Source organism: Heptranchias perlo, unplaced genomic scaffold, assembly GCF_035084215.1.
Source record: "Heptranchias perlo isolate sHepPer1 unplaced genomic scaffold, sHepPer1.hap1 HAP1_SCAFFOLD_286, whole genome shotgun sequence".
Lineage (NCBI taxonomy): Eukaryota > Metazoa > Chordata > Chondrichthyes > Hexanchiformes > Hexanchidae > Heptranchias > Heptranchias perlo.
The window spans coordinates 351,762-378,153 of record NW_027139298.1 but is presented as its reverse complement, the minus strand read 5'-3'; the positions used below and the strand labels follow the sequence as shown (position 1 = coordinate 378,153).

General features: G+C 55.5%; 1 protein-coding gene across 1 annotated transcript; it reads right to left on the bottom strand.

Moving 5' to 3' along the window:
* Positions 1-299: 299 nt before the first annotated feature.
* Positions 300-26,032, bottom strand: LOC137310883 (uncharacterized). The gene is made up of 2 exons (XM_067978432.1): positions 25,804-26,032; positions 300-4,944 (listed from the first exon to the last, which is right to left on the bottom strand). The coding sequence occupies exon 2, from the start codon at positions 4,928-4,930 to the stop codon at positions 3,260-3,262; it is 1,671 nt and encodes a 556-aa protein (XP_067834533.1). The 5' UTR covers positions 4,931-4,944; positions 25,804-26,032; the 3' UTR covers positions 300-3,259.
* Between the last annotated feature and the right edge of the window lie 360 nt (positions 26,033-26,392).

Sequence of the window (26,392 nt, the reverse complement as noted above, 5' to 3'; positions counted from 1 at the left end):
AAAGAAGGGTGACCTGATCGAGGTCTTTAAGATTATGAAAGGGTTCGATAGGGTAGACGTAGAGAAGATGTTTCCACTTGTGGGAGAGACCAGAACTAGGGGTCATAAATATAAGAGAGTCACTAATAAATCCAATCAGGAATTCAGGAGAAACTTCTTTCCCCAGAGAGTGGTGAGAATGTGGAACTCGCTCCCACAAGGAGTAGTTGAGGCGAATAGTGTAGATGGATTTCAGGGGAAGCTGGATAAACACACGTATTGTTTTTTTTTAAAAAAGAGTCTTTCATTTTGTGAGACAATTCCAAAACCAGCCGGGTCATTTTTATTCATAAGTAATTTTCAGAAACATTCATACATCAACAATCTCTTGAATTCAGCCTGTGTCACATTGGAGAATGAGCGGATGGTGGGAAACACACAGATGACCATGGCTCAGGGACAGAAGAACACAATAGGAGCAGGAGTTGGCCATTCGGCCCCTCGAGCCTGCTCCGCCATTCAATCAGATCATGGCTGATCTTCAACCTCAACTCCACTTTCCCGCCCGATCCCCATATCCCTTGATTCCCCTCGAGTCCAAAAATCTATCGATCTCAGCCTTGAATATACTCAACGACTGAGCATCCACAGCCCTCTGGGGTAGAGAATTCCAAAGATTCACAACCCTCTGAGTGAAGAAATTCCTCCTCATCTCAGTCTTGAATGGCCGACCCCTTATCCTGAGACTCTGCCCCCTAGTTCTAGACTCTCCAGCCAGGGGAAACAGCCTCTCAGCATCTACCCTGTGAAGCCCCCTCAGAATCTGATATGTTTCAATGAGATCACCTCTCATTCTTCTAAACTCCAGAGAGTATCGGCCCATTCTACTCAATCTCTCCTCATCGGACAACCCTCTCATCCCAGGAATCAATCAGGTGAACCTTTGTTGCACCCCCTCGAAGGCAAGTATATCCTTCCTTAGATAAGGAGAGCAAAACTGTACACAGTACTCCAGGAGAGGTCTCACCAAATCCCTGTACAATTGTAGTAAGACTTCCTTACTCTTGTACTCCAACCCCCTTGCAATAAAGGCCAACGTACCATTTGCTTTCCTAATTGCTTGCTATACCTGCATGTGAACTCGGTGTTCAGAGGGATTTGGGTATCCTGGTACAAGTAACACAAACATTTAATAGTTTCTCACTGCTTAAAAAATTCTGTTTTTCTATTCTTCCTACTAAAGTGAATAACCTCACATTTCCCCACATTATACTCCATCTGCCACCTTCTTGCCCACTCACTTAACCTGTCCATATCCCTTTGCAGACTCTTTGTGTCCTCCTCACAGTTCACTTTCCCACCTAGCTTTGTATCATCAGCAAACTTGGATACATTACACTCGGTCCCTTCATCTCCGTCATTAATATAGATTGTAAATAGCTGAGGCCCGAGCACCGATCCTTGCTGTACCCCACTAGTTACAGCCTGCCAACCTGAGAATGACCCGTTTATCCCTACTCTCTGTTTTCTGTCCATTAACCAATCCTCCTAATACATTACCCCCAACCCCATGAGCCCTTATCAGAGTACCTAGAGGCAGAGTGGGAGAGACAGGGGGAGAGAGACACAGTAGGTGGCAGCAGTGGGTGTGGTCTCCGGACACAACAGTGGATGAACACTGACCATCAGCCTCTCTCATCCCGCCCCCCCAAACCCCCCCGCGGGGCACTGTCTGTACTGACCCCCACCCCAGACAGATTCTGGGGTGCCCACCTCCTCCAAGAGCTGCACCCTGTAATCTCCGGGGGAGGCAAAGGTCAGGCTGGCCTCGCGTGGCTGCCCGACTGTGTGAGCTCCTGGTCAGTGTCCATCTCGTCCCATCACCCGGCTCCTGGTCACAGTGTCCATCTCGTCCCATCGCCCGGCTCCTGGTCACAGTGTCCATCTCGTCCCATCGCCCGGCTCCTGGTCACAGTGTCCATCTCGTCCCATCGCCAGGCTCCTGGTCAGTGTCCATCTCGTCCCATTGCCCGGCTCCTGGTCACTGTGTCCATCTCGTCCCATCGCCCGGCTCCTGGTCACAGTGTCCATCTCGTCCCATCGCCCGGCTCCTGGTCACAGTGTCCATCTCGTCCCATCGCCCGGCTCCTGGTCAGTGTCCATCTCGTCCCATCGCCCAGCTCCTGGTCACAGTGTCCATCTCGTCCCATCGCCCGGCTCCTGGTCACTGTGTCCATCTCGTCCCATCGCCCGGCTCCTGGTCACTGTGTCCATCTCGTCCCATCGCCCGGCTCCTGGTCACAGTGTCCATCTCGTCCCATCGCCCGGCTCCTGGTCACAGTGTCCATCTCGTCCCATCGCCCGGCTCCTGGTCACAGTGTCCATCTCGTCCTATCGCCCGGCTCCTGGTCAGTGTCCATCTCGTCCCATCGCCCGGCTCCTGGTCACAGTGTCCATCTCGTCCCATCGCCCGGCTCCTGGTCACTGTGTCCATCTCGTCCCATCGCCCGCCTCCTGGTCACAGTGTCCATCTCATTCCAACGCCCGGCTCCTGGTCACTGTGTCCATCTCGTTCCATCGCCGGGCTCCTGGTCACTGTGTCCATCTCGTCCCATCGCCCAGCTCTTGGTCACTGTGTCCATCTCGTCCCATCACTGGGCTCCTGGTCACTGTGTCCATCTCGTTCCATCGCTGGGCTCCTGGTCACTGTGTCCATCTCCTGCCTTTGGCTGGCTCCTGGTCACTGTGTCCATCTCATTCCAACGCCCGGCTCTTGGTCACTGTGTCCATCTCGTCCCATCACTGGGCTCCTGGTCACTGTGTCCATCTCGTCCCATCGCCCAGCTCTTGGTCACTGTGTCCATCTCGTCCCATCACTGGGCTCCTGGTCACTGTGTCCATCTCGTTCCATCGCTGGGCTCCTGGTCACTGTGTCCATCTCCTGCCTTTGGCTGGCTCCTGGTCACAGTGTCCATCTCGTCCCATCGCCCGGCTCTTGGTCACTGTGTCCATCTCGTCCCATCGCCCAGCTCCTGGTCACTGTGTCCATCTCTTGCCTTTGGCTGGCTCCTGGTCACAGTGTCCATCTCGTTCCATCGCTGGGCTCCTGGTCACTGTGTCCATCTCCTGCCTTTGGCTGGCTCCTGGTCACAGTGTCCATCTCGTTCCATCGCTGGGCTCCTGGTTACATTGTCCATCTCGTCCCATTGCCCAGCTCCTGGTCACTGTGTCCATCTCTTGCCTTTGGCTGGCTCCTGTTTACAAGGTCCATCCTGTGTCATCACAGAATGGTGTTTAGGTGCCGCCGCTGGTGCCTCTGCAGTTGATACCAGCCAGTGAAGCTGTCCCCGCAGATGTGGCAGATGAAGGAGCTGTCTCTGGCCAGGCCGCCCTCCACCCGATGCCTGGGCCGCTCTGCTGGGTGTGCCCTACCTTGTCGACGTGGCCTCTTGATGCTTCGGCTCCGGCCCTGTGTGGCCTGGTGGTGCCTCCCATGGCCGACGGAGTCCAAGCTGGAGCCCGGGGGCCGCCTCTCCGCTGAGCCAGACGCTCCGGGCGAGGAGCCCAACTTGGCGTTCGTGACCCACGGTGGCGATGACTTGACCCCCTGTCCAACCTCCAGCTCAGTCCCCCCTCCGCCATCTTGCTGGGGCGATGATGATGACACGGTCCAGTCTCCGCCCCCTTGCTGGGGCAATGATGACGACTCAGTCCAGTCTCCGCCCCCTTGTTGGGGCGATGCCGATGCCGATGACTCGGTCCAGTCCCCGCTCCCTTGCTGGGGCGATGATGATGACTCGGTCCAGTCTCCATCCCCTTGTTGGGGCGATGCTGATGCCGATGACTCGGTCCAGTCCCCGCTCCCTTGTTGGGGCGATGCTGATGCCGATGACTCAGTCCAGTCCCCGCTCCCTTGTTGGGGCGATGACGATGCTGATGATTCGGTCCAATCTCCGCCCCCTTGCTGGGGCGATGTCTCGGCCCCCTGGCGGGCCCCCAGCACAGCAACCGCTCCACCCCCTTGCTGCGGCAAAGTCACAGCCCTCTGGCGGACCCCCAGCTCAGCCCCCATTCCGCCGCCTTGCTGAGTTAATGCCGATGACTCAGCCCCCTGGCGGACCCACAGCTCAGCCCCCATTCCGCCCCCTTGCTGCACCAATGCCAATGACTCAGCCCCCTGGTGGACTCCCAGCTTGGTCCCCGCTCCGCACCATGGCTGCACCAATGCCGATGACACGGCCCCCTGGCGGACCCCCAGCTCGGCCCCAGGGCGGACCCCCAGCTCAAACCCCGTTCCGCACGCTTGCTGCGGCAACGATGACGACTCAGTCCAGTCTCTGTGCTTGGGCGATAATGCCACCTTGCGGGTGGGGCTGGTCGAGGAGACAGGCATGTACCCGCTGAGCACGCTGGCATGTGTGCGCTGGTGCCACCGCAGGTAGTGGGCGCGCTGGAAGCTGACGCCACACACACCACAGACGAAGGGCTCTCGCATCATGTGACTGTGACGGTGACGGAGCAGGGCTACAGGGTCAGCCAGGGCGATGCCACACACGGCGCAGCGGCCTGCCTCCTCCCGGTAGTGCCGCCGCCGGTGCTCGCTGTAGTTGCTGGGCGAGGCAAAGGTCTGTCCGCACAGGTTACACTCCTGGGGAGGCTGGCCTGTGTGGGCCGCCTGGTGCCTGATCAGGAAGGAGCAGATGGAGAAACGCCTGCCGCACAGGTCGCAGGTGAAGAGGTGCTCGAAGGGTCGAGTAACACGCCTCGGGTCCGGGCAGATGGCAGCCTGTCGGTTCGCCTCGCTGCACGACGGTCTCTCGGCAGCGTGGACGCGGCTGTGCTGCCGCAGCGAGTGCGAGCTGATGAAGACACTGCCACAGAAGGTGCACATGAAGGACTTCTTCTCGGCCTCGGGAGGGAGCCGGCTGAGCTGGGCCGAGCCGTCTTCCATCGTCTGCTCTGAGCCTGGGAAAGAGACACAGGCAGTCAGCGAAACATTCCTCACTCCTAAATATATATATATATTACATATACACACACACAGCAGCCCGCCAGGCCCTCCTAGAGCAGGAACAGCACTGGTTAGATACAGAGTAAAGCTCCCTCTACACTGTCCCATCAAACACTCCCCGGGCAGGTACAGGGTTAGATACAGAGTAAAGCTCCCTCTACACTGTCCCATCAAACACTCCCAGGGCAGGTACAGGGTTAGATACAGAGTAAAGCTCCCTCTACACTGTCCCATCAAACACTCCCAGGGCAGGTACAGGGTTAGATACAGAGTAAAGCTCCCTCTACACTGTCCCATCAAACACTCCCCGGGCAGGTACAGGGTTAGATACAGAGTAAAGCTCCCTCTACACTGTCCCATCAAACACTCCCAGGGCAGGTACAGGGTTAGATACAGAGTAAAGCTCCCTCTGCACTGTCCCATCAAACACTCCCAGGGCAGGTACAGGGTTAGATACAGAGTAAAGCTCCCTCTACACTGTCCCATCAAACACTCCCAGGGCAGGTACAGGGTTAGATACAGAGTAAAGCTCCCTCCACACTGTCCCATCAAACACTCCCAGGGCAGGTACAGGGTTAGATACAGAGTAAAGCTCCCTCGACACTGTCCCATCAAACACTCCCAGGGCAGGTACAGGGTTAGATACAGAGTAAAGCTCCCTCTACACTGTCCCATCAAACAATCCCAGGGCAGGTACAGGGTTAGATACAGAGTAAAGCTCCCTCTACACTGTCCCATCAAACACTCCCAGGGCAGGTACAGGGTTAGATACAGAGTAAAGCTCCCTCTACACTGTCCCATCAAACACTCCCAGGGCAGGTACAGGGTTAGATACAGAGTAAAGCTCCATCTGCACTGTCCCATCAAACAGTCCCAGGGCAGGTACAGGGTTAGATACAGAGTAAAGCTCCCTCTACACTGTCCCATCAAACACTCCCAGGGCAGGTACAGGGTTAGATACAGAGTAAAGCTCCCTCTACACTGTCCCATCAAACACTCCCAGGGCAGGTACAGGGTTAGATACAGAGTAAAGCTCCCTCTACACTATCCCATCAAACAGTCCCAGGGCAGGTACAGGGTGAGATACAGAGTAAAGCTCCCTCTACACTGTCCCATCAAACACTCCCAGGCCAGGTACAGGGTTAGATACAGAGTAAAGCTCCCTCTACACTGTCCCATCAAACAGTCCCAGGGCAGGTACAGGGTTAGATACAGAGTAAAGCTCCCTCTACACTGTCCCATCAAACACTCCCAGGGCAGGTACAGGGTTAGATACAGAGTAAAGCTCCCTCTGCACTGTCCCATCAAACACTCCCAGGCCAGGTACAGGGTTAGATACAGAGTAAAGCTCCCTCTGCACTGTCCCATCAAACAGTCCCAGGGCAGGTACAGGGTTAGATACAGAGTAAAGCTCCCTCTACACTGTCCCATCAAACACTCCCAGGGCAGGTACAGGGTTAGATACAGAGTAAAGCTCCCTCTACACTGTCCCATCAAACACTCCCAGGGCAGGTACAGGGTTAGATACAGAGTAAAGCTCCCTCTACACTGTCCCATCAAACAGTCCCAGGGCAGGTGCAGGGTTAGATACAGAGTAAAGCTCCCTCTGCACTGTCCCATCAAACACTCCCAGGCCAGGTACAGGGTTAGATACAGAGTAAAGCTCCCTCTACACTGTCCCATCAAACAGTCCCAGGGCAGGTACAGGGTTAGATACAGAGTAAAGCTCCCTCTACACTGTCCCATCAAACACTCCCAGGGCAGGTACAGGGTTAGATACAGAGTAAAGCTCCCTCTGCACTGTCCCATCAAACACTCCCAGGCCAGGTACAGGGTTAGATACAGAGTAAAGCTCCCTCTGCACTGTCCCATCAAACACTCCCAGGCCAGGTGCAGGGTTAGATACAGAGTAAAGCTCCCTCTACACTGTCCCATCAAACACTCCCAGGGCAGGTACAGCACAGGTTAGATACAGAGTAAAGCTGTTTTCTAATCTCGCTCCTGAAAGGTCTGTCTCTAATTTTTAGACTGTGCCCCCTACTCCTAGAATCCCCAACCAGCGGAAATAGTTTCTCTCTATCCACCCTATCTGTTCCCCTTAATATCTTATAAACTTCGATCAGATCACCTCTTAACCTTCGAAACTCTAGAGAATACAACCACAATTTGTGTAATCTCTCCTCATAACTTAACCCTTGAAGTCCGGGTATCATTCTTGTAAACCTACGCTGCACTCCCTCCAAGGCCAATATGTCCTTCCGAAGGTGCGGTGCCCAGAACTGCTCACAGTACTCCAGGTGCGGTCTAACCAGGGTTTTGTATAGCTGCAGCATAACTTCTGCCCCCTTGTACTCTAGTCCTCGAGGTATAAAGGCCAGGATTCCATTAGCCTTATTAATTATTTTCTGCACCTGTTCACGACAAAGTATAAGGTGTGTGAAACAGTAAATGTTTCTTGTGGTGAAACGCAGATACAGAGTAAAGCTCCCTCTACACTGTCCCATCAAACACTCCCAGGGCAGGTACAGGGTTAGATACAGAGCAAAGCTCCCTCTACACTGTCCCATCAAACACTCCCAGGGCAGGTACAGGGTTCGATACAGGGTAAAGCTCCCTCTACACTGTCCCATCAAACACTCCCAGGGCAGGTACAGGGTTCGATACAGGGTAAAGCTCCCTCTGCACTGTCCCATCAAACACTCCCAGGGCAGGTATAGCACGGGTTAGATACAGAGTAAAGCTCCCTCTACACTGTCCCATCAAACAGTCCCTGGGCAGGTACAGGGTTAGATACAGAGTAAAGCTCCCTCTACACTGTCCCATCAAACAGTCCCTGGGCAGGTACAGGGTTAGATACAGAGTAAAGCTCCCTCTACACTGTCCCATCAAACACTCCCAGGGCAGGTAGTATTCGATACAGAGTAAAGCTCCCTCTACACTGTCCCATCAAACGCTCCCAGGGCAGGTACAGGGTTAGATACAGAGTAAAGCTGTTTTCTAATCTCGCTCCTGAAAGGTCTGTCTCTAATTTTTAGACTGTGCCCCCTAATCCTAGAATCCCCACCAGCGGAAATAGTTTCTCTCTATCCACCCTATCTGTTCCCCTTAATATCTTATAAACTTCGATCAGATCACCCCTTAACCTTCGAAACTCGAGAGAATACAACCCCAATTTGTGCAATCTCTCCTCGTAACTTAACCCTTGAAGTCCGGGTATCATTCTAGTAAACCTACGCTGCACTCCCTCCAAGGCCAATATGTCCTTCCGAAGGTGCGGTGCCCAGAACTGCTCACAGTACTCCAGGTGTGGTCTAACCAGGGTTTTGTACAGCTGCAGCATAACTTCTGCCCCCTTGTACTCTAGTCCTCTAGGTATAAAGGCCAGCATTCCATTAGTCTTATTGATTATTTTCTGCACCTGTTCACGACAAAGTATAAGGTGTGTGAAACAGTAAATGTTTCTTGTGGTGAAACGCAGATACAGAGTAAAGCTCCCTCTACACTGTCCAATCAAACACTCCCAGGGCAGGTACAGGATTAGATGCAGAGTAAAGCTCCCTCTACACTGTCCCATCAAACACTCCTAGGGCAGGTACAGCACGGATTAGATACACAGTAAAGCTCCCTCTACGCTGTCCCATCAAACACTCCCAGGGCAGGTACAGGATTAGATGCAGAGTAAAGCTCCCTCTACACTGTCCCATCAAACACTCCCAGGGCAGGTACAGGGTTAGATACAGAGTAAAACTCCCTCTATACAGTCCCATCAAACACTCCCAGGGCAGGTATAGCACGGGTTAGATACAGAGTAAAGCTCCCTCTGCACTGTCCCATCAAACAGTCCCTGGGCAGGTACAGGGTTCGATACAGAGTAAAGCTCCCTCTACACTGTCCCATCAAACACTCCCAGGGCAGGTAGTATTCGATACAGAGTAAAGCTCCCTCTACACTGTCCCATCAAACACTCCCAGGGCAGGTACAGCACGGGTTAGATACAGAGTAAAGCTCCCTCTACACTGTCCCATCAAACGCTCCCAGGGCAGGTACAGGGTTAGATACAGAGTAAAGCTGTTTTCTAATCTCGCTCCTGAAAGGTCTGTCTCTAATTTTTAGACTGTGCCCCCTACTCCTAGAATCCCCAACCAGCGGAAATAGTTTCTCTCTATCCACCCTATCTGTTCCCCTTAATATCTTATAAACTTCGATCAGATCACCCCTTAACCTTCGAAACTCGAGAGAATACAACCCCAATTTGTGCAATCTCTCCTCGTAACTTAACCCTTGAAGTCCGGGTATCATTCTAGTAAACCTACGCTGCACTCCCTCCAAGGCCAATATGTCCTTCCGAAGGTGCGGTGCCCAGAACTGCTCACAGTACTCCAGGTGTGGTCTAACCAGGGTTTTGTACAGCTGCAGCATAACTTCTGCCCCCTTGTACTCTAGTCCTCGAGATATAAAGACCAGCATTCCATTAGCCTTATTGATTATTTTCTGCACCTGTTCACGACAAAGTATAAGGTGTGTGAAACAGTAAATGTTTCTTGTGGTGAAACGTAGATACAGAGTAAAGCTCCCTCTACACTGTGCAATCAAACACTCCCAGGGCAGGTACAGGGTTAGATACAGAGTAAAGCTCCCTCCACACTGTCCCATCAAACACTCCTAGGGCAGGTACAGCACGGATTAGATACACAGTAAAGCTCCCTCTACACTGTCCCATCAAACACTCCCAGGGCAGGTACAGGATTAGATGCAGAGTAAAGCTCCCTCTACATTGTCCCATCAAACACTCCCAGGGCAGGTACAGGATTAGATGCAGAGTAAAGCTCCCTCTACACTGTCCCATCAAACACTCCTAGGGCAGGTACAGCATGGGTTAGATACAGAGTAAAGCTCCCTCTACACTGTCCCATCAAACACTCCCAGGGCAGGTGCAGGGTTAGATACAGAGTAAAGCTCCCTCTACACTGTCCCATCAAACACTCCCAGGGCAGGTACAGCACGGGTAAGATACAGAGTAAAGCTCCCTCTACACTGTCCCATCAAACACTCCCAGGGCAGATACAGGGTTAGATACACAGTAAAGCTCCCTCTGCACTGTCCCATCAAACACTCCCAGGGCAGGTCCAGGGTTAGATACAGAGTAAAGCTCCCTCTGCACTGTCCCATCAAACACTCCCAGGGCAGGTACAGGGTTAGATACAGAGTAAAGCTCCCTCTGCACTGTCCCATCAAACACTCCCAGGGCAGGTACAGGGTTAGATACAGAGTAAAGCTCCCTCTGCACTGTCCCATCAAACAGTCCCAGGGCAGGTACAGGGTTAGATACAGAGTAAAGCTCCCTCCACACTGTCCCATCAAACGCTCCCAGGGCAGGTACAGGGTACGATACAGAGCAAAGCTCCCTCTACACTGTCCCATCAAACACTCCCAGGGCAGGTACAGGGTTAGATACAGAGTAAAGCTCCCTCTGCACTGTCCCATCAAACACTCCCAGGCCAGGTACAGGGTTAGATACAGAGTAAAGCTCCCTCTGCACTGTCCCATCAAACACTCCCAGGCCAGGTACAGGGTTAGATACAGAGTAAAGCTCCCTCTGCACTGTCCCATCAAAGTCCCAGGGCAGGTACAGGGTGAGATACAGAGTAAAGCTCCCTCTACACTGTCCCATCAAACAGTCCCAGGGCAGGTACAGGGTTAGATACAGAGTAAAGCTCCCTCTACACTGTCCCATCAAACAGTCCCAGGGCAGGTACAGGGTTAGATACAGAGTAAAGCTCCCTCTACACTGTCCCATCAAACACTCCCAGGGCAGGTACAGGGTTAGATACAGAGTAAAGCTCCCTCTGCACTGTCCCATCAAACACTCCCAGGCCAGGTACAGGGTTAGATACAGAGTAAAGCTCCCTCTGCACTGTCCCATCAAACACTCCCAGGGCAGGTACAGCACAGGTTAGATACAGAGTAAAGCTGTTTTCTAATCTCGCTCCTGAAAGGTCTGTCTCTAATTTTTAGACTGTGCCCCCTACTCCTAGAATCCCCAACCAGCGGAAATAGTTTCTCTCTATCCACCCTATCTGTTCCCCTTAATATCTTATAAACTTCGATCAGATCACCCCTTAACCTTCGAAACTCTAGAGAATACAACCACAATTTGTGTAATCTCTCCTCGTAACTTAACCCTTGAAGTCCGGGTATCATTCTTGTAAACCTACGCTGCACTCCCTCCAAGGCCAATATGTCCTTCCGAAGGTGCGGTGCCCAGAACTGCTCACAGTACTCCAGGTGTGGTCTAACCAGGGTTTTGTACAGCTGCAGCATAACTTCTGCCCCCTTGTACTCTTGTCCTCTAGGTATAAAGGCCAGGATTCCATTAGCCTTATTGATTATTTTCTGCACCTGTTCACGACAAAGTATAAGGTGTGTGAAACAGTAAATGTTTCTTGTGGTGAAACGTAGATACAGAGTAAAGCTCCCTCTACACTGTGCAATCAAACACTCCCAGGGCAGGTACAGGGTTAGATACAGAGCAAAGCTCCCTCTGCACTGTCCCATCAAACACTCCCAGGGCAGGTACAGGGTTCGATACAGGGTAAAGCTCCCTCTACACTGTCCCATCAAACACTCCCAGGGCAAGTACAGGGTTCGATACAGGGTAAAGCTCCCTCTACACTGTCCCATCAAACACTCCTAGGGCAGGTGCAGCACGGATTAGATACACAGTAAAGCTCCCTCTACGCTGTCCCATCAAACACTCCCAGGGCAGGTACAGGATTAGATGCAGAGTAAAGCTCCCTCTACACTGTCCCATCAAACACTCCCAGGGCAGGTACAGGGTTAGATACAGAGTAAAACTCCCTCTATACAGTCCCATCAAACACTCCCAGGGCAGGTATAGCACGGGTTAGATACAGAGTAAAGCTCCCTCTGCACTGTCCCATCAAACAGTCCCTGGGCAGGTACAGGGTTAGATACAGAGTAAAGCTCCCTCTACACTGTCCCATCAAACACTCCCAGGGCAGGTAGTATTCGATACAGAGTAAAGCTCCCTCTCCACTGTCCCATCAAACACTCCCAGGGCAGGTGCAGCACGGGTTAGATACAGAGTAAAGCTCCCTCTACACTGTCCCATCAAACGCTCCCAGGGCAGGTACAGGGTTAGATACAGAGTAAAGCTGTTTTCTAATCTCGCTCCTGAAAGGTCTGTCTCTAATTTTTAGACTGTGCCCCCTGCTCCTAGAATCCCCAACCAGCGGAAATAGTTTCTCTCTATCCACCCTATCTGTTCCCCTTAATATCTTATAAACTTCGATCAGATCACCCCTTAACCTTCGAAACTCGAGAGAATACAACCCCAATTTGTGCAATCTCTCCTCGTAACTTAACCCTTGAAGTCCGGGTATCATTCTAGTAAACCTACGCTGCACTCCCTCCAAGGCCAATATGTCCTTCCGAAGGTGCGGTGCCCAGAACTGCTCACAGTACTCCAGGTGTGGTCTAACCAGGGTTTTGTACAGCTGCAGCATAACTTCTGCCCCCTTGTACTCTGGTCCTCTAGGTATAAAGGCCAGCATTCCATTAGCCTTATTGATTATTTTCTGCACCTGTTCACGACAAAGTATAAGGTGTGTGAAACAGTAAATGTTTCTTGTGGTGAAACGCAGATACAGAGTAAAGCTCCCTCGACACTGTCCCATCAAACACTCCCAGGGCAGGTACAGGATTAGATGCAGAGTAAAGCTCCCTCGACACTGTCCCATCAAACACTCCCAGGGCAGGTACAGGGTTAGATACAGAGTAAAGCTCCCTCTGCACTGTCCCATCAAACACTCCCAGGGCAGGTACAGGATTAGATGCAGAGTAAAGCTCCCTCTACACTGTCCCATCAAACACTCCCAGGGCAGATACAGGGTTAGATACACAGTAAAGCTCCCTCTGCACTGTCCCATCAAACACTCCCAGGGCAGGTCCAGGGTTAGATACAGAGTAAAGCTCCCTCTGCACTGTCCCATCAAACACTCCCAGGGCATGTACAGGGTTAGATACAGAGTAAAGCTCCCTCGACACTGTCCCATCAAACACTCCCAGGGCAGGTACAGGGTTAGATACAGAGTAAAGCTCCCTCTACACTGTCCCATCAAACACTCCCAGGGCAGGTACAGGGTTAGATACAGAGTAAAGCTCCCTCTACACTGTCCCATCAAACACTCCTAGGGTCAGGTACAGCACGGATTAGATGTACAGTAAAGCTCCCTCTACTCTGTTGCCTTTTAACTCTCTCTCTCTATACAGTTAATATTGCCATTTCTCTACCATCTATGAGGCCCGAGTGAGGCTGACTGTTTGCTAAAATGTGCCAGTTTCGCACTGTGTCCCTTCACAGGCTGGGAACGGGACTGAAATCGTCCAAAGTCCTTTGATTGTGGACAGGTTCAGCCAGCAGTCAGGGACACTGCTCCCTTCAGTCTGAGCCGGATGTTGGTTTGATTATATTTCTGTCTGCTCATGAGATGAGCGGCCAGTCGATAATCTCAAAGTGTCAGGTGAGGAAGTCCCTCTGGATGGTCAGCCCACAAACATCACAACCTCAGACACAATCTCACATCATGTGATCTTCACCAGATCCTCCGCTTTTTAAAGTGATGTTGGTTGAGTGATAAATATCGTCCTCGACATCGAGAGTATATCCATCTCCCTCCGACAGTGCAGCACTCCCTCAGTACTGGGACCGGGGAGTGTGGGCCTGGATTATGGGGCTCAAGTCCTAGAGTATATCCATCTCCCTCCGACAGTGCAGCACTCCCTCAGTACTGGGACCGGGGAGTGTGGGCCTGGATTATGGGGCTCAAGTCCTAGAGTATATCCATCTCCCTCCGACAGTGCAGCACTCCCTCAGTACTGGCACCAGGGAGTGTGGGCCTGGATTCTCGGCTCAAGTCCAAGAGTATATCCATCTCCCTCCGACAGTGCAGCACTCCCTCAGTACTGGGACCGGGGAGTGTGGGCCTGGATTATGGGGCTCAAGTCCCAGAGTATATCCATCCACCTCCGACAGTGCAGCACTCCCTCAGTACTGGGACCGGGGAGTGTGGGCCTGGATTATGGGGCTCAAGTCCTAGAGTATATCCATCTACCTCCGACAGTGCAGCACTCCCTCAGTACTGGGACCGGGGAGTGTGGGCCTGGATTATGGGGCTCAAGTCCCAGAGTATATCCATCTCCCTCCGACAGTGCAGCACTCCCTCAGTACTGGGACCGGGGAGCGTGGGCCTGGATTATGGGGCTCGGGTCCTAGAGTATATCCATCTCCCTCCGACAGTGCAGCACTCCCTCAGTACTGGGACCGGGGAGTGTGGGCCTGGATTATGGGGCTCGAGTCCTAGAGTATATCCATCTCCCTCCGACAGTGCAGCACTCCCTCAGTACTGGGACCGGGGAGTGTGGGCCTGTATTATGGGGCTCAAGTCCCAGAGTATATCCATCTCCCTCCGACAGTGCAGCACTCCCTCAGTACTGGGACCGGGGAGTGTGGGCCTGGATTATGGGGCTCGAGTCCTAGAGTATATCCATCGGCCTCCGACAGTGCAGCACTCCCTCAGTACTGGGACCGGGGAGTGTGGGCCTGGATTATGGGGCTCAAGTCCTAGAGTATATCCATCTACCTCCGACAGTGCAGCACTCCCTCAGTACTGGCACCGGGGAGTGTGGGCCTGGATTATGGGGCTCGGGTCCTAGAGTATATCCATCTCCCTCCGACAGTGCAGCACTCCCTCAGTACTGGGACCGGGGAGTGTGGGCCTGGATTATGGGGCTCAAGTCCCAGAGTATATCCATCTCCCTCCGACAGTGCAGCACTCCCTCAGTACTGGGACCGGGGAGTGTGGGCCTGGATTATGGGGCTCGAGTCCTAGAGTATATCCATCGGCCTCCGACAGTGCAGCACTCCCTCAGTACTGGGACCGGGGAGTGTGGGCCTGGATTATGGGGCTCGAGTCCTAGAGTATATCCATCTACCTCCGACAGTGCAGCACTCCCTCAGTACTGGGACCGGGGAGTGTGGACCTGGATTATGGGGCTCGAGTCCTAGAGTATATCCATCTACCTCCGACAGTGCAGCACTCCCTCAGTACTGGGACCGGGGAGCGTGGGCCTGGATTATGGGGCTCGAGTCCTAGAGTATATCCATCTCCCTCCGACAGTGCAGCACTCCCTCAGTACGGGCACCGGGGAGTGTGGGCCTGGATTATGGGGCTCAGGTCCGAGAGTATATCCATCTACCTCCGACAGTGCAGCACTCCCTCAGTACTGGGACCGGGGAGTGTGGGCCTGGATTATGGGGCTCAGGTCCTAGAGTATATCCATCTCCCTCCGACAGTGCAGCACTCCCTCAGTACTGGGACCGGGGAGTGTGGGCTTGGATTATGGGGCTCAAGTCCTAGAGTATATCCATCTCCCTCCGACAGTGCAGCACTCCCTCAGTACTGGCACCGGGGAGTGTGGGCCTGGATTATGGGGCTCGAGTCCTAGAGTATATCCATCTACCTCCGACAGTGCAGCACTCCCTCAGTACTGGGACCGGGGAGTGTGGGCCTGGATTATGGGGCTCAAGTCCCAGAGTATATCCATCTACCTCCGACAGTGCAGCACTCCCTCAGTACTGGGACCGGGGAGTGTGGGCCTGGATTATGGGGCTCGAGTCCTAGAGTATATCCATCTACCTCCGACAGTGCAGCACTCCCTCAGTACTGGGACTGGGGAGTGTGGGCCTGGATTATGGGGCTCGAGTCCTAGAGTATATCCATCTCCCTCCGACAGTGCAGCACTCCCTCAGTACTGGGACCGGGGAGTGTGGGCCTGGATTATGGGCTCAAGTCCTAGAGTATATCCATCTCCCTCCGACAGTGCAGCACTCCCTCAGTACTGGGACCGGGGAGTGTGAGCCTGGATTATGGGGCTCGAGTCCTAGAGTATATCCATCTCCCTCCGACAGTGCAGCACTCCCTCAGTACTGGGACCGGGGAGTGTGGGCCTGGATTATGGGGCTCGAGTCCTAGAGTATATCCATCTCCCTCCGACAGTGCAGCACTCCCTCAGTACTGGGACCGGGGAGTGTGGGCCTGGATTATGGGCTCAAGTCCTGGAGTATCTCCATCTCCCTCCGACAGTGCAGCACTCCCTCAGTACTGGGACCGGGGAGTGTGGGCCTGGATTATGGGGCTCAAGTCCCAGAGTATATCCATCTCCCTCCGACAGTGCAGCACTCCCTCAGTACTGGGACCGGGGAGTGTGGGCCTGGATTATGGGCTCGAGTCCTAGAGTATATCCATCTCCCTCCGACAGTGCAGCACTCCCTCAGTACTGGGACCGGGGAGTGTGGGCCTGGATTATGGGGCTCGTGTCCTAGAGTATATCCATCTACCTCCGACAGTGCAGCACTCCCTCAGTACTGGGACCGGGGAGTGTGGGCCTGGATTATGGGGCTCGAGTCCTGGAGTATATCCATCTCCCTCCGACAGTGCAGCACTCCCTCAGTACTGGGACCGGGGAGTGTGGGCCTGGATTATGGGGCTCGAGTCCTGGAGTATATCCATCTACCTCCGACAGTGCAGCACTCCCTCAGTACTGGGACCGGGGAGTGTGGGCCTGGATTATGGGGCTCGAGTCCTAGAGTATATCCATCTCCCTCCGACAGTGCAGCACTCCCTCAGTACTGGGACCGGGGAGTGTGGGCCTGGATTATGGGGCTCAAGTCCTGGAGTATATCCATCTCCCTCCGACAGTGCAGCACTCCCTCAGTACTGGGACCGGGGAGTGTGGGCCTGGATTATGGGCTCAAGTCCGAGAGTATATCCATCTGCCTCCGACAGTGCAGCACTCCCTCAGTACTGGGACCGGGGAGTGTGGGCCTGGATTATGGGGCTCGAGTCCTAGAGTATATCCATCTACCTCCGACAGTGCAGCACTCCCTCAGTACTGGGACCGGGGAGTGTGGGCCTGGATTATGGGGCTCGAGTCCTAGAGTATATCCATCTCCCTCCGACAGTGCAGCACTCCCTCAGTACTGGGACCGGGAAGTGTGGGCCTGGATTATGGGGCTCGAGTCCTAGAGTATATCCATCTCCCTCCGACAGTGCAGCACTCCCTCAGTACTGGGACCGGGGAGTGTGGGCCTGGATTATGGGGCTCAAGTCCTAGAGTATATCCATCTCCCTCCGACAGTGCAGCACTCCCTCAGTACTGGGACCGGGGAGTGTGGGCCTGGATTATGGGCTCGAGTCCTAGAGTATATCCATCTCCCTCCGACAGTGCAGCACTCCCTCAGTACTGGGACCGGGGAGTGTGGGCCTGGATTATGGGGCTCAAGTCCTGGAGTATATCCATCTCCCTCCGACAGTGCAGCACTCCCTCAGTACTGGCACCGGGGAGTGTGGGCCTGGATTATGGGCTCAAGTCCGAGAGTATATCCATCTCCCTCCGACAGTGCAGCACTCCCTCAGTACTGGGACCGGGGAGTGTGGGCCCGGATTATGGGCTCAGGTCCTAGAGTATATCCATCTCCCTCCGACAGTGCAGCACTCCCTCAGGACTGGGACCGGGGAGTGTGGGCCTGGATTATGGGGCTCGAGTCCTAGAGTATATCCATCTCCCTCCGACAGTGCAGCACTCCCTCAGTACTGGGACCGGGGAGTGTGGGCCTGGATTATGGGGCTCAAGTCCTAGAGTATATCCATCTACCTCCGACAGTGCAGCACTCCCTCAGTACTGGGACCGGGGAGTGTGGGCCTGGATTATGGGCTCAGGTCCTAGAGTATATCCATCTACCTCCGACAGTGCAGCACTCCCTCAGTACTGGCACCGGGGAGTGTGGGCCTGGATTATGGGCTCGAGTCCTAGAGTATATCCATCTACCTCCGACAGTGCAGCACTCCCTCAGTACTGGGACCGGGGAGTGTGGGCCTGGATTATGGGGCTCGAGTCCTAGAGTATATCCATCTACCTCCGACAGTGCAGCACTCCCTCAGTACTGGCACCGGGGAGTGTGGGCCTGGATTATGGGCTCAAGTCCTGGAGTATATCCATCTCCCTCCGACAGTGCAGCACTCCCTCAGTACTGGGACCGGGGAGTGTGGGCCTGGATTATGGGGCTCGAGTCCTAGAGTATATCCATCTACCTCCGACAGTGCAGCACTCCCTCAGTACTGGGACCGGGGAGTGTGGGCCTGGATTATGGGCTCGAGTCCTAGAGTATATCCATCTACCTCCGACAGTGCAGCACTCCCTCAGTACTGGGACCGGGGAGTGTGGGCCTGTATTATGGGGCTCAAGTCCCAGAGTATATCCATCTCCCTCCGACAGTGCAGCACTCCCTCAGTACTGGGACCGGGGAGTGTGGGCCTGGATTATGGGCTCGAGTCCTAGAGTATATCCATCTCCCTCCGACAGTGCAGCACTCCCTCAGTACTGGGACCGGGGAGTGTGGGCCTGGATTATGGGGCTCGAGTCCTAGAGTATATCCATCTCCCTCCGACAGTGCAGCACTCCCTCAGTACTGGGACCGGGGAGTGTGGACCTGGATTATGGGGCTCGAGTCCTAGAGTATATCCATCTACCTCCGACAGTGCAGCACTCCCTCAGTACTGGGACCGGGGAGTGTGGGCCTGGATTATGGGGCTCGAGTCCTGGAGAAAATCCATCTCCCTCCGACAGTGCAGCACTCCCTCAGTACTGGCACCGGGGAGTGTGGGCCTGGATAATGGGGCTCAGGTCCTAGAGTATATCCATCTCCCTCCGACAGTGCAGCACTCCCTCAGTACTGGGACCGGGGAGTGTGGGCCTGGATTATGGGCTCAAGTCCTAGAGTATATCCATCTCCCTCCGACAGTGCAGCACTCCCTCAGTACTGGGACCGGGGAGTGTGGGCCTGGATTATGGGCTCGAGTCCTAGAGTATATCCATCTCCCTCCGACAGTGCAGCACTCCCTCAGTACTGGGACCGGGGAGTGTGGGCCTGGATTATGGGGCTCGAGTCCTAGAGTATATCCATCTCCCTCCGACAGTGCAGCACTCCCTCAGTACTGGGACCGGGGAGTGTGGACCTGGATTATGGGGCTCGAGTCCTAGAGTATATCCATCTACCTCCGACAGTGCAGCACTCCCTCAGTACTGGGACCGGGGAGTGTGGGCCTGGATTATGGGGCTCGAGTCCTGGAGTATATCCATCTCCCTCCGACAGTGCAGCACTCCCTCAGTACTGGGACCGGGGAGTGTGGGCCTGGATTATGGGGCTCGAGTCCTGGAGTATATCCATCTCCCTCCGACAGTGCAGCACTCCCTCAGTACTGGGACCGGGGAGTGTGGGCCTGGATTATGGGGCTCGAGTCCTGGAGTATATCCATCTCCCTCCGACAGTGCAGCACTCCCTCAGTACTGGGACCGGGGAGTGTGGGCCTGGATTATGGGGCTCGAGTCCTGGAGTATATCCATCTCCCTCCGACAGTGCAGCACTCCCTCAGTACTGGGACCGGGGAGTGTGGGCCTGGATTATGGGGCTCGAGTCCTGGAGTATATACATCTACCTCCGACAGTGCAGCACTCCCTCAGTACTGGGACCGGGGAGTTTGGGCCTGGATTATGGGGCTCGAGTCCTAGAGTATATCCATCTCCCTCCGACAGTGCAGCACTCCCTCAGTACTGGGACCGGGGAGTGTGGGCCTGGATTATGGGGCTCGAGTCCTAGAGTATATCCATCTACCTCCGACAGTGCAGCACTCCCTCAGTACTGGGACCGGGGAGTGTGGGCCTGGATTATGGGGCTCGAGTCCTAGAGTATATCCATCTCCCTCCGACAGTGCAGCACTCCCTCAGTACTGGGACCGGGGAGTGTGGGCCTGGATTATGGGGCTCGAGTCCTAGAGTATATCCATCTACCTCCGACAGTGCAGCACTCCCTCAGTACTGGGACCGGGGAGTGTGGGCCTGGATTATGGGGCTCAAGTCCTAGAGTATATCCATCTCCCTCCGACAGTGCAGCACTCCCTCAGTACTGGGACCGGGGAGTGTGGGCCTGGATTATGGGGCTCAGGTCCTAGAGTATATCCATCTCCCTCCGACAGTGCAGCACTCCCTCAGTACTGGGACCGGGGAGTGTGGGCCTGGATTATGGGGCTCGAGTCCTAGAGTATATCCATCTCCCTCCGACAGTGCAGCACTCCCTCAGTACTGGCACCGGGGAGTGTGGGCCTGGATAATGGGGCTCAGGTCCTAGAGTATATCCATCTCCCTCCGACAGTGCAGCACTCCCTCAGTACTGGGACCGGGGAGTGTGGGCCTGGATTATGGGGCTCGAGTCCTAGAGTATATCCATCTACCTCCGACAGTGCAGCACTCCCTCAGTACTGGGACCGGGGAGTGTGGGCCTGGATTATGAGGCTCGAGTCCTAGAGTATATCCATCTACCTCCGACAGTGCAGCACTCCCTCAGTACTGGGACCGGGGAGTGTGGACCTGGATTATGGGGCTCGAGTCCTAGAGTATATCCATCTACCTCCGACAGTGCAGCACTCCCTCAGTACTGGGACTGGGGAGTGTGGGCCTGGATTATGGGCTCAAGTCCTAGAGTATATCCATCTACCTCCGACAGTGCAGCACTCCCTCAGTACTGGGACCGGGGAGTGTGGGCCTGGATTATGGGGCTCGAGTCCTAGAGTATATCCATCTACCTCCGACAGTGCAGCACTCCCTCAGTACTGGGACCGGGGAGTGTGGGCCTGGATTATGGGGCTCGAGTCCTAGAGTATATCCATCTCCCTCCGACAGTGCAGCACTCCCTCAGTACTGGGACCGGGGAGTGTGGGCCTGGATTATGGGCTCGAGTCCTAGAGTATATCCATCTACCTCCGACAGTGCAGCACTCCCTCAGTACTGGGACCGGGGAGTGTGGGCCTGGATTATGGGGCTCGAGTCCTAGAGTATATCCATCTACCTCCGACAGTGCAGCACTCCCTCAGTACTGGGACCGGGGAGTGTGGACCTGGATTATGAGGCTCGAGTCCTAGAGTATATCCATCTACCTCCGACAGTGCAGCACTCCCTCAGTACTGGGACCGGGGAGTGTGGGCCTGGATTATGGGGCTCGAGTCCTAGAGTATATCCATCTACCTCCGACAGTGCAGCACTCCCTCAGTACTGGGACCGGGGAGTGTGGGCCTGGATTATGGGGCTCAAGTCCTAGAGTATATCCATCTACCTCCGACAGTGCAGCACTCCCTCAGTACTGGGACGGGGGAGTGTGGGCCTGGATTATGGGGCTCAAGTCCTAGAGTATATCCATCTCCCTCCGACAGTGCAGCACTCCCTCAGTACTGGGACCGGGGAGTGTGGGCCTGGATTATGGGGCTCAAGTCCTAGAGTATATCCATCTCCCTCCGACAGTGCAGCACTCCCTCAGTACTGGGACCGGGGAGTGTGGGCCTGGATTATGGGGCTCGAGTCCTAGAGTATATCCATCTCCCTCCGACAGTGCAGCACTCCCTCAGTACTGGGACCGGGGAGTGTGGGCCTGGATTATGGGGCTCGAGTCCTAGAGTATATCCATCTCCCTCCGACAGTGCAGCACTCCCTCAGTACTGGCACCGGGGAGTGTGGGCCTGGATTATGGGGCTCGAGTCCTAGAGTATATCCATCTACCTCCGACAGTGCAGCACTCCCTCAGTACTGGCACCGGGGAGTGTGGGCCTGGATTATGGGGCTCAAGTCCTAGAGTATATCCATCTACCTCCGACAGTGCAGCACTCCCTCAGTACTGGGACCGGGGAGTGTGGGCCTGGATTATGGGGCTCGAGTCCTAGAGTATATCCATCTCCCTCCGACAGTGCAGCACTCCCTCAGTACTGGGACCGGGGAGTGTGGGCCTGGATTATGGGGCTCGAGTCCTAGAGTATATCCATCTCCCTCCGACAGTGCAGCACTCCCTCAGTACTGGGACCGGGGAGTGTGGGCCTGGATTATGGGGCTCGAGTCCTAGAGTATATCCATCTACCTCCGACAGTGCAGCACTCCCTCAGTACTGGCACCGGGGAGTGTGGGCCTGGATTATGGGGCTCAAGTCCTAGAGTATATCCATCTACCTCCGACAGTGCAGCACTCCCTCAGTACTGGGACCGGGGAGTGTGGGCCTGGATTATGGGGCTCGAGTCCTAGAGTATATCCATCTCCCTCCGACAGTGCAGCACTCCCTCAGTACTGGGACCGGGGAGTGTGGGCCTGGATTATGGGGCTCGAGTCCTAGAGTATATCCATCTCCCTCCGACAGTGCAGCACTCCCTCAGTACTGGGACCGGGGAGTGTGGGCCTGGATTATGGGGCTCGAGTCCTAGAGTATATCCATCTACCTCCGACAGTGCAGCACTCCCTCAGTACTGGCACCGGGGAGTGTGGGCCTGGATTATGGGGCTCGAGTCCTGGAGTATATCCATCTACCTCCGACAGTGCAGCACTCCCTCAGTACTGGGACCGGGGAGTGTGGGCCTGGATTATGGGCTCGAGTCCTAGAGTATATCCATCTCCCTCCGACAGTGCAGCACTCCCTCAGTACTGGCACCGGGGAGTGTGGGCCTGGATTATGGGGCTCGAGTCCTAGAGTATATCCATCTACCTCCGACAGTGCAGCACTCCCTCAGTACTGGCACCGGGGAGTGTGGGCCTGGATTATGGGGCTCGAGTCCTAGAGTATATCCATCTCCCTCCGACAGTGCAGCACTCCCTCAGTACTGGGACGGGGGAGTGTGGGCCTGGATTATGGGGCTCAAGTCCTAGAGTATATCCATCTCCCTCCGACAGTGCAGCACTCCCTCAGTACTGGGACCGGGGAGTGTGGGCCTGGATTATGGGGCTCAAGTCCTAGAGTATATCCATCTCCCTCCGACAGTGCAGCACTCCCTCAGTACTGGGACCGGGGAGTGTGGGCCTGGATTATGGGGCTCGAGTCCTAGAGTATATCCATCTCCCTCCGACAGTGCAGCACTCCCTCAGTACTGGGACCGGGGAGTGTGGGCCTGGATTATGGGGCTCGAGTCCTAGAGTATATCCATCTCCCTCCGACAGTGCAGCACTCCCTCAGTACTGGGACCGGGGAGTGTGGGCCTGGATTATGGGGCTTGAGTCCTAGAGTATATCCATCTACCTCCGACAGTGCAGCACTCCCTCAGTACTGGCACCGGGGAGTGTGGGCCTGGATTATGGGGCTCAAGTCCTAGAGTATATCCATCTACCTCCGACAGTGCAGCACTCCCTCAGTACTGGGACCGGGGAGTGTGGGCCTGGATTATGGGGCTCGAGTCCTAGAGTATATCCATCTCCCTCCGACAGTGCAGCACTCCCTCAGTACTGGGACCGGGGAGTGTGGGCCTGGATTATGGGGCTCGAGTCCTAGAGTATATCCATCTCCCTCCGACAGTGCAGCACTCCCTCAGTACTGGGACCGGGGAGTGTGGGCCTGGATTATGGGGCTCGAGTCCTAGAGTATATCCATCTCCCTCCGACAGTGCAGCACTCCCTCAGTACTGGCACCGGGGAGTGTGGGCCTGGATTATGGGGCTCGAGTCCTAGAGTATATCCATCTACCTCCGACAGTGCAGCACTCCCTCAGTACTGGCACCGGGGAGTGTGGGCCTGGATTATGGGGCTCAAGTCCTAGAGTATATCCATCTACCTCCGACAGTGCAGCACTCCCTCAGTACTGGGACCGGGGAGTGTGGGCCTGGATTATGGGGCTCGAGTCCTAGAGTATATCCATCTCCCTCCGACAGTGCAGCACTCCCTCAGTACTGGGACCGGGGAGTGTGGGCCTGGATTATGGGGCTCGAGTCCTAGAGTATATCCATCTCCCTCCGACAGTGCAGCACTCCCTCAGTACTGGGACCGGGGAGTGTGGGCCTGGATTATGGGGCTCGAGTCCTAGAGTATATCCATCTACCTCCGACAGTGCAGCACTCCCTCAGTACTGGCACCGGGGAGTGTGGGCCTGGATTATGGGGCTCAAGTCCTAGAGTATATCCATCTACCTCCGACAGTGCAGCACTCCCTCAGTACTGGGACCGGGGAGTGTGGGCCTGGATTATGGGCTCGAGTCCTAGAGTATATCCATCTCCCTCCGACAGTGCAGCACTCCCTCAGTACTGGCACCGGGGAGTGTGGGCCTGGATTATGGGGCTCGAGTCCTAGAGTATATCCATCTACCTCCGACAGTGCAGCACTCCCTCAGTACTGGCACCGGGGAGTGTGGGCCTGGATTATGGGGCTCGAGTCCTAGAGTATATCCATCTCCCTCCGACAGTGCAGCACTCCCTCAGTACTGGGACGGGGGAGTGTGGGCCTGGATTATGGGGCTCAAGTCCTAGAGTATATCCATCTCCCTCCGACAGTGCAGCACTCCCTCAGTACTGGGACCGGGGAGTGTGGGCCTGGATTATGGGGCTCAAGTCCTAGAGTATATCCATCTCCCTCCGACAGTGCAGCACTCCCTCAGTACTGGGACCGGGGAGTGTGGGCCTGGATTATGGGGCTCGAGTCCTAGAGTATATCCATCTCCCTCCGACAGTGCAGCACTCCCTCAGTACTGGGACCGGGGAGTGTGGGCCTGGATTATGGGGCTCGAGTCCTAGAGTATATCCATCTCCCTCCGACAGTGCAGCACTCCCTCAGTACTGGGACCGGGGAGTGTGGGCCTGGATTATGGGGCTTGAGTCCTAGAGTATATCCATCTACCTCCGACAGTGCAGCACTCCCTCAGTACTGGCACCGGGGAGTGTGGGCCTGGATTATGGGGCTCAAGTCCTAGAGTATATCCATCTACCTCCGACAGTGCAGCACTCCCTCAGTACTGGGACCGGGGAGTGTGGGCCTGGATTATGGGGCTCGAGTCCTAGAGTATATCCATCTCCCTCCGACAGTGCAGCACTCCCTCAGTACTGGGACCGGGGAGTGTGGGCCTGGATTATGGGGCTCGAGTCCTAGAGTATATCCATCTCCCTCCGACAGTGCAGCACTCCCTCAGTACTGGGACCGGGGAGTGTGGGCCTGGATTATGGGGCTCGAGTCCTAGAGTATATCCATCTACCTCCGACAGTGCAGCACTCCCTCAGTACTGGGACCGGGGAGTGTGGGCCTGGATTATGGGGCTCAGGTCCTAGAGTATATCCATCTCCCTCCGACAGTGCAGCACTCCCTCAGTACTGGGACCGGGGAGTGTGGGCCTGGATTATGGGGCTCGAGTCCTAGAGTATATCCATCTACCTCCGACAGTGCAGCACTCCCTCAGTACTGGGACCGGGGAGTGTGGGCCTGGATTATGGGGCTTGAGTCCTAGAGTATATCCATCTACCTCCGACAGTGCAGCACTCCCTCAGTACTGGCACCGGGGAGTGTGGGCCTGGATTATGGGGCTCGAGTCCTAGAGTATATCCATCTCCCTCCGACAGTGCAGCACTCCCTCAGTACTGGGACCGGGGAGTGTGGGCCTGGATTATGGGGCTCGGGGGGTCATTGAACCCGTGACCCAGTGCAAGGTGTGGGGGGGGGTTGGGGGTCAATCCAGTCCATACGTCACTGGGGGGGGGGGAAGAGGAAGTTTGGCGCATGCGCCCCGGCCGGGCTGGCGCTGCCGTGACGTCACCAAGCTGGCCGTTAACGGTCGGGTTTTAAATCGGCCCCTTCCCCCCCCCCGCACTTCCCGCCAACTCGGGCCTCGGCTTTTTCCGCACCCGACTCCCCGCCTCCCGCACCCGTCCCCCGGCTTCTCGCACCCCTGTTCTCACCGGCGCTCCGCACCGCTCCGCTCCGGACGGGAATGTGAATGGAGAGCGGAGGAGGCCGCTCTCCTCTCTCTCCGGGTCGGTGTCCGAGGCTCCCCCCCCCCGCCGCTCTCCTCTCCCTCTCCGGGTCGGTATCGGAGGCGCTCCCCCGTGTCGCTCGCTCTCTCTCCCCTCTCCGCCGGGCCGCTCCTCGTCTCCGAGCAACTCACCTCAGTCACGGTGAGGTGGTCGGGGGGGGGGGGGAGGGGAGGGGAGGTGCGCCTGCGCGGTCCCGCACCGGCCAGGCCGCCTCCCAGGGGCGGGGCTGCGCATGCGCCTCCGCGCCCCTGTTGGAGGAGATGGAGGGGTTTCCGACCCGCGGGGGAGTCTGGGTAACTGGACGACCATTGCTCTCCCGTCTCTCTCTGTCCCTCCTCCCTCGGCCATTCTCCGCCAGCTTCGCTGGATGTCACCAACTGCTTCCTTGCCCACTGATTGACTGCACCCTTCCTGAATATTCTGGGCACCACTCGTACCTGGAGCATTATCACGAAAGAGAGATTAACCGGTTGGCACATTGCTGCTTGTGGGATCTTGCTGTACCCGTAATGAC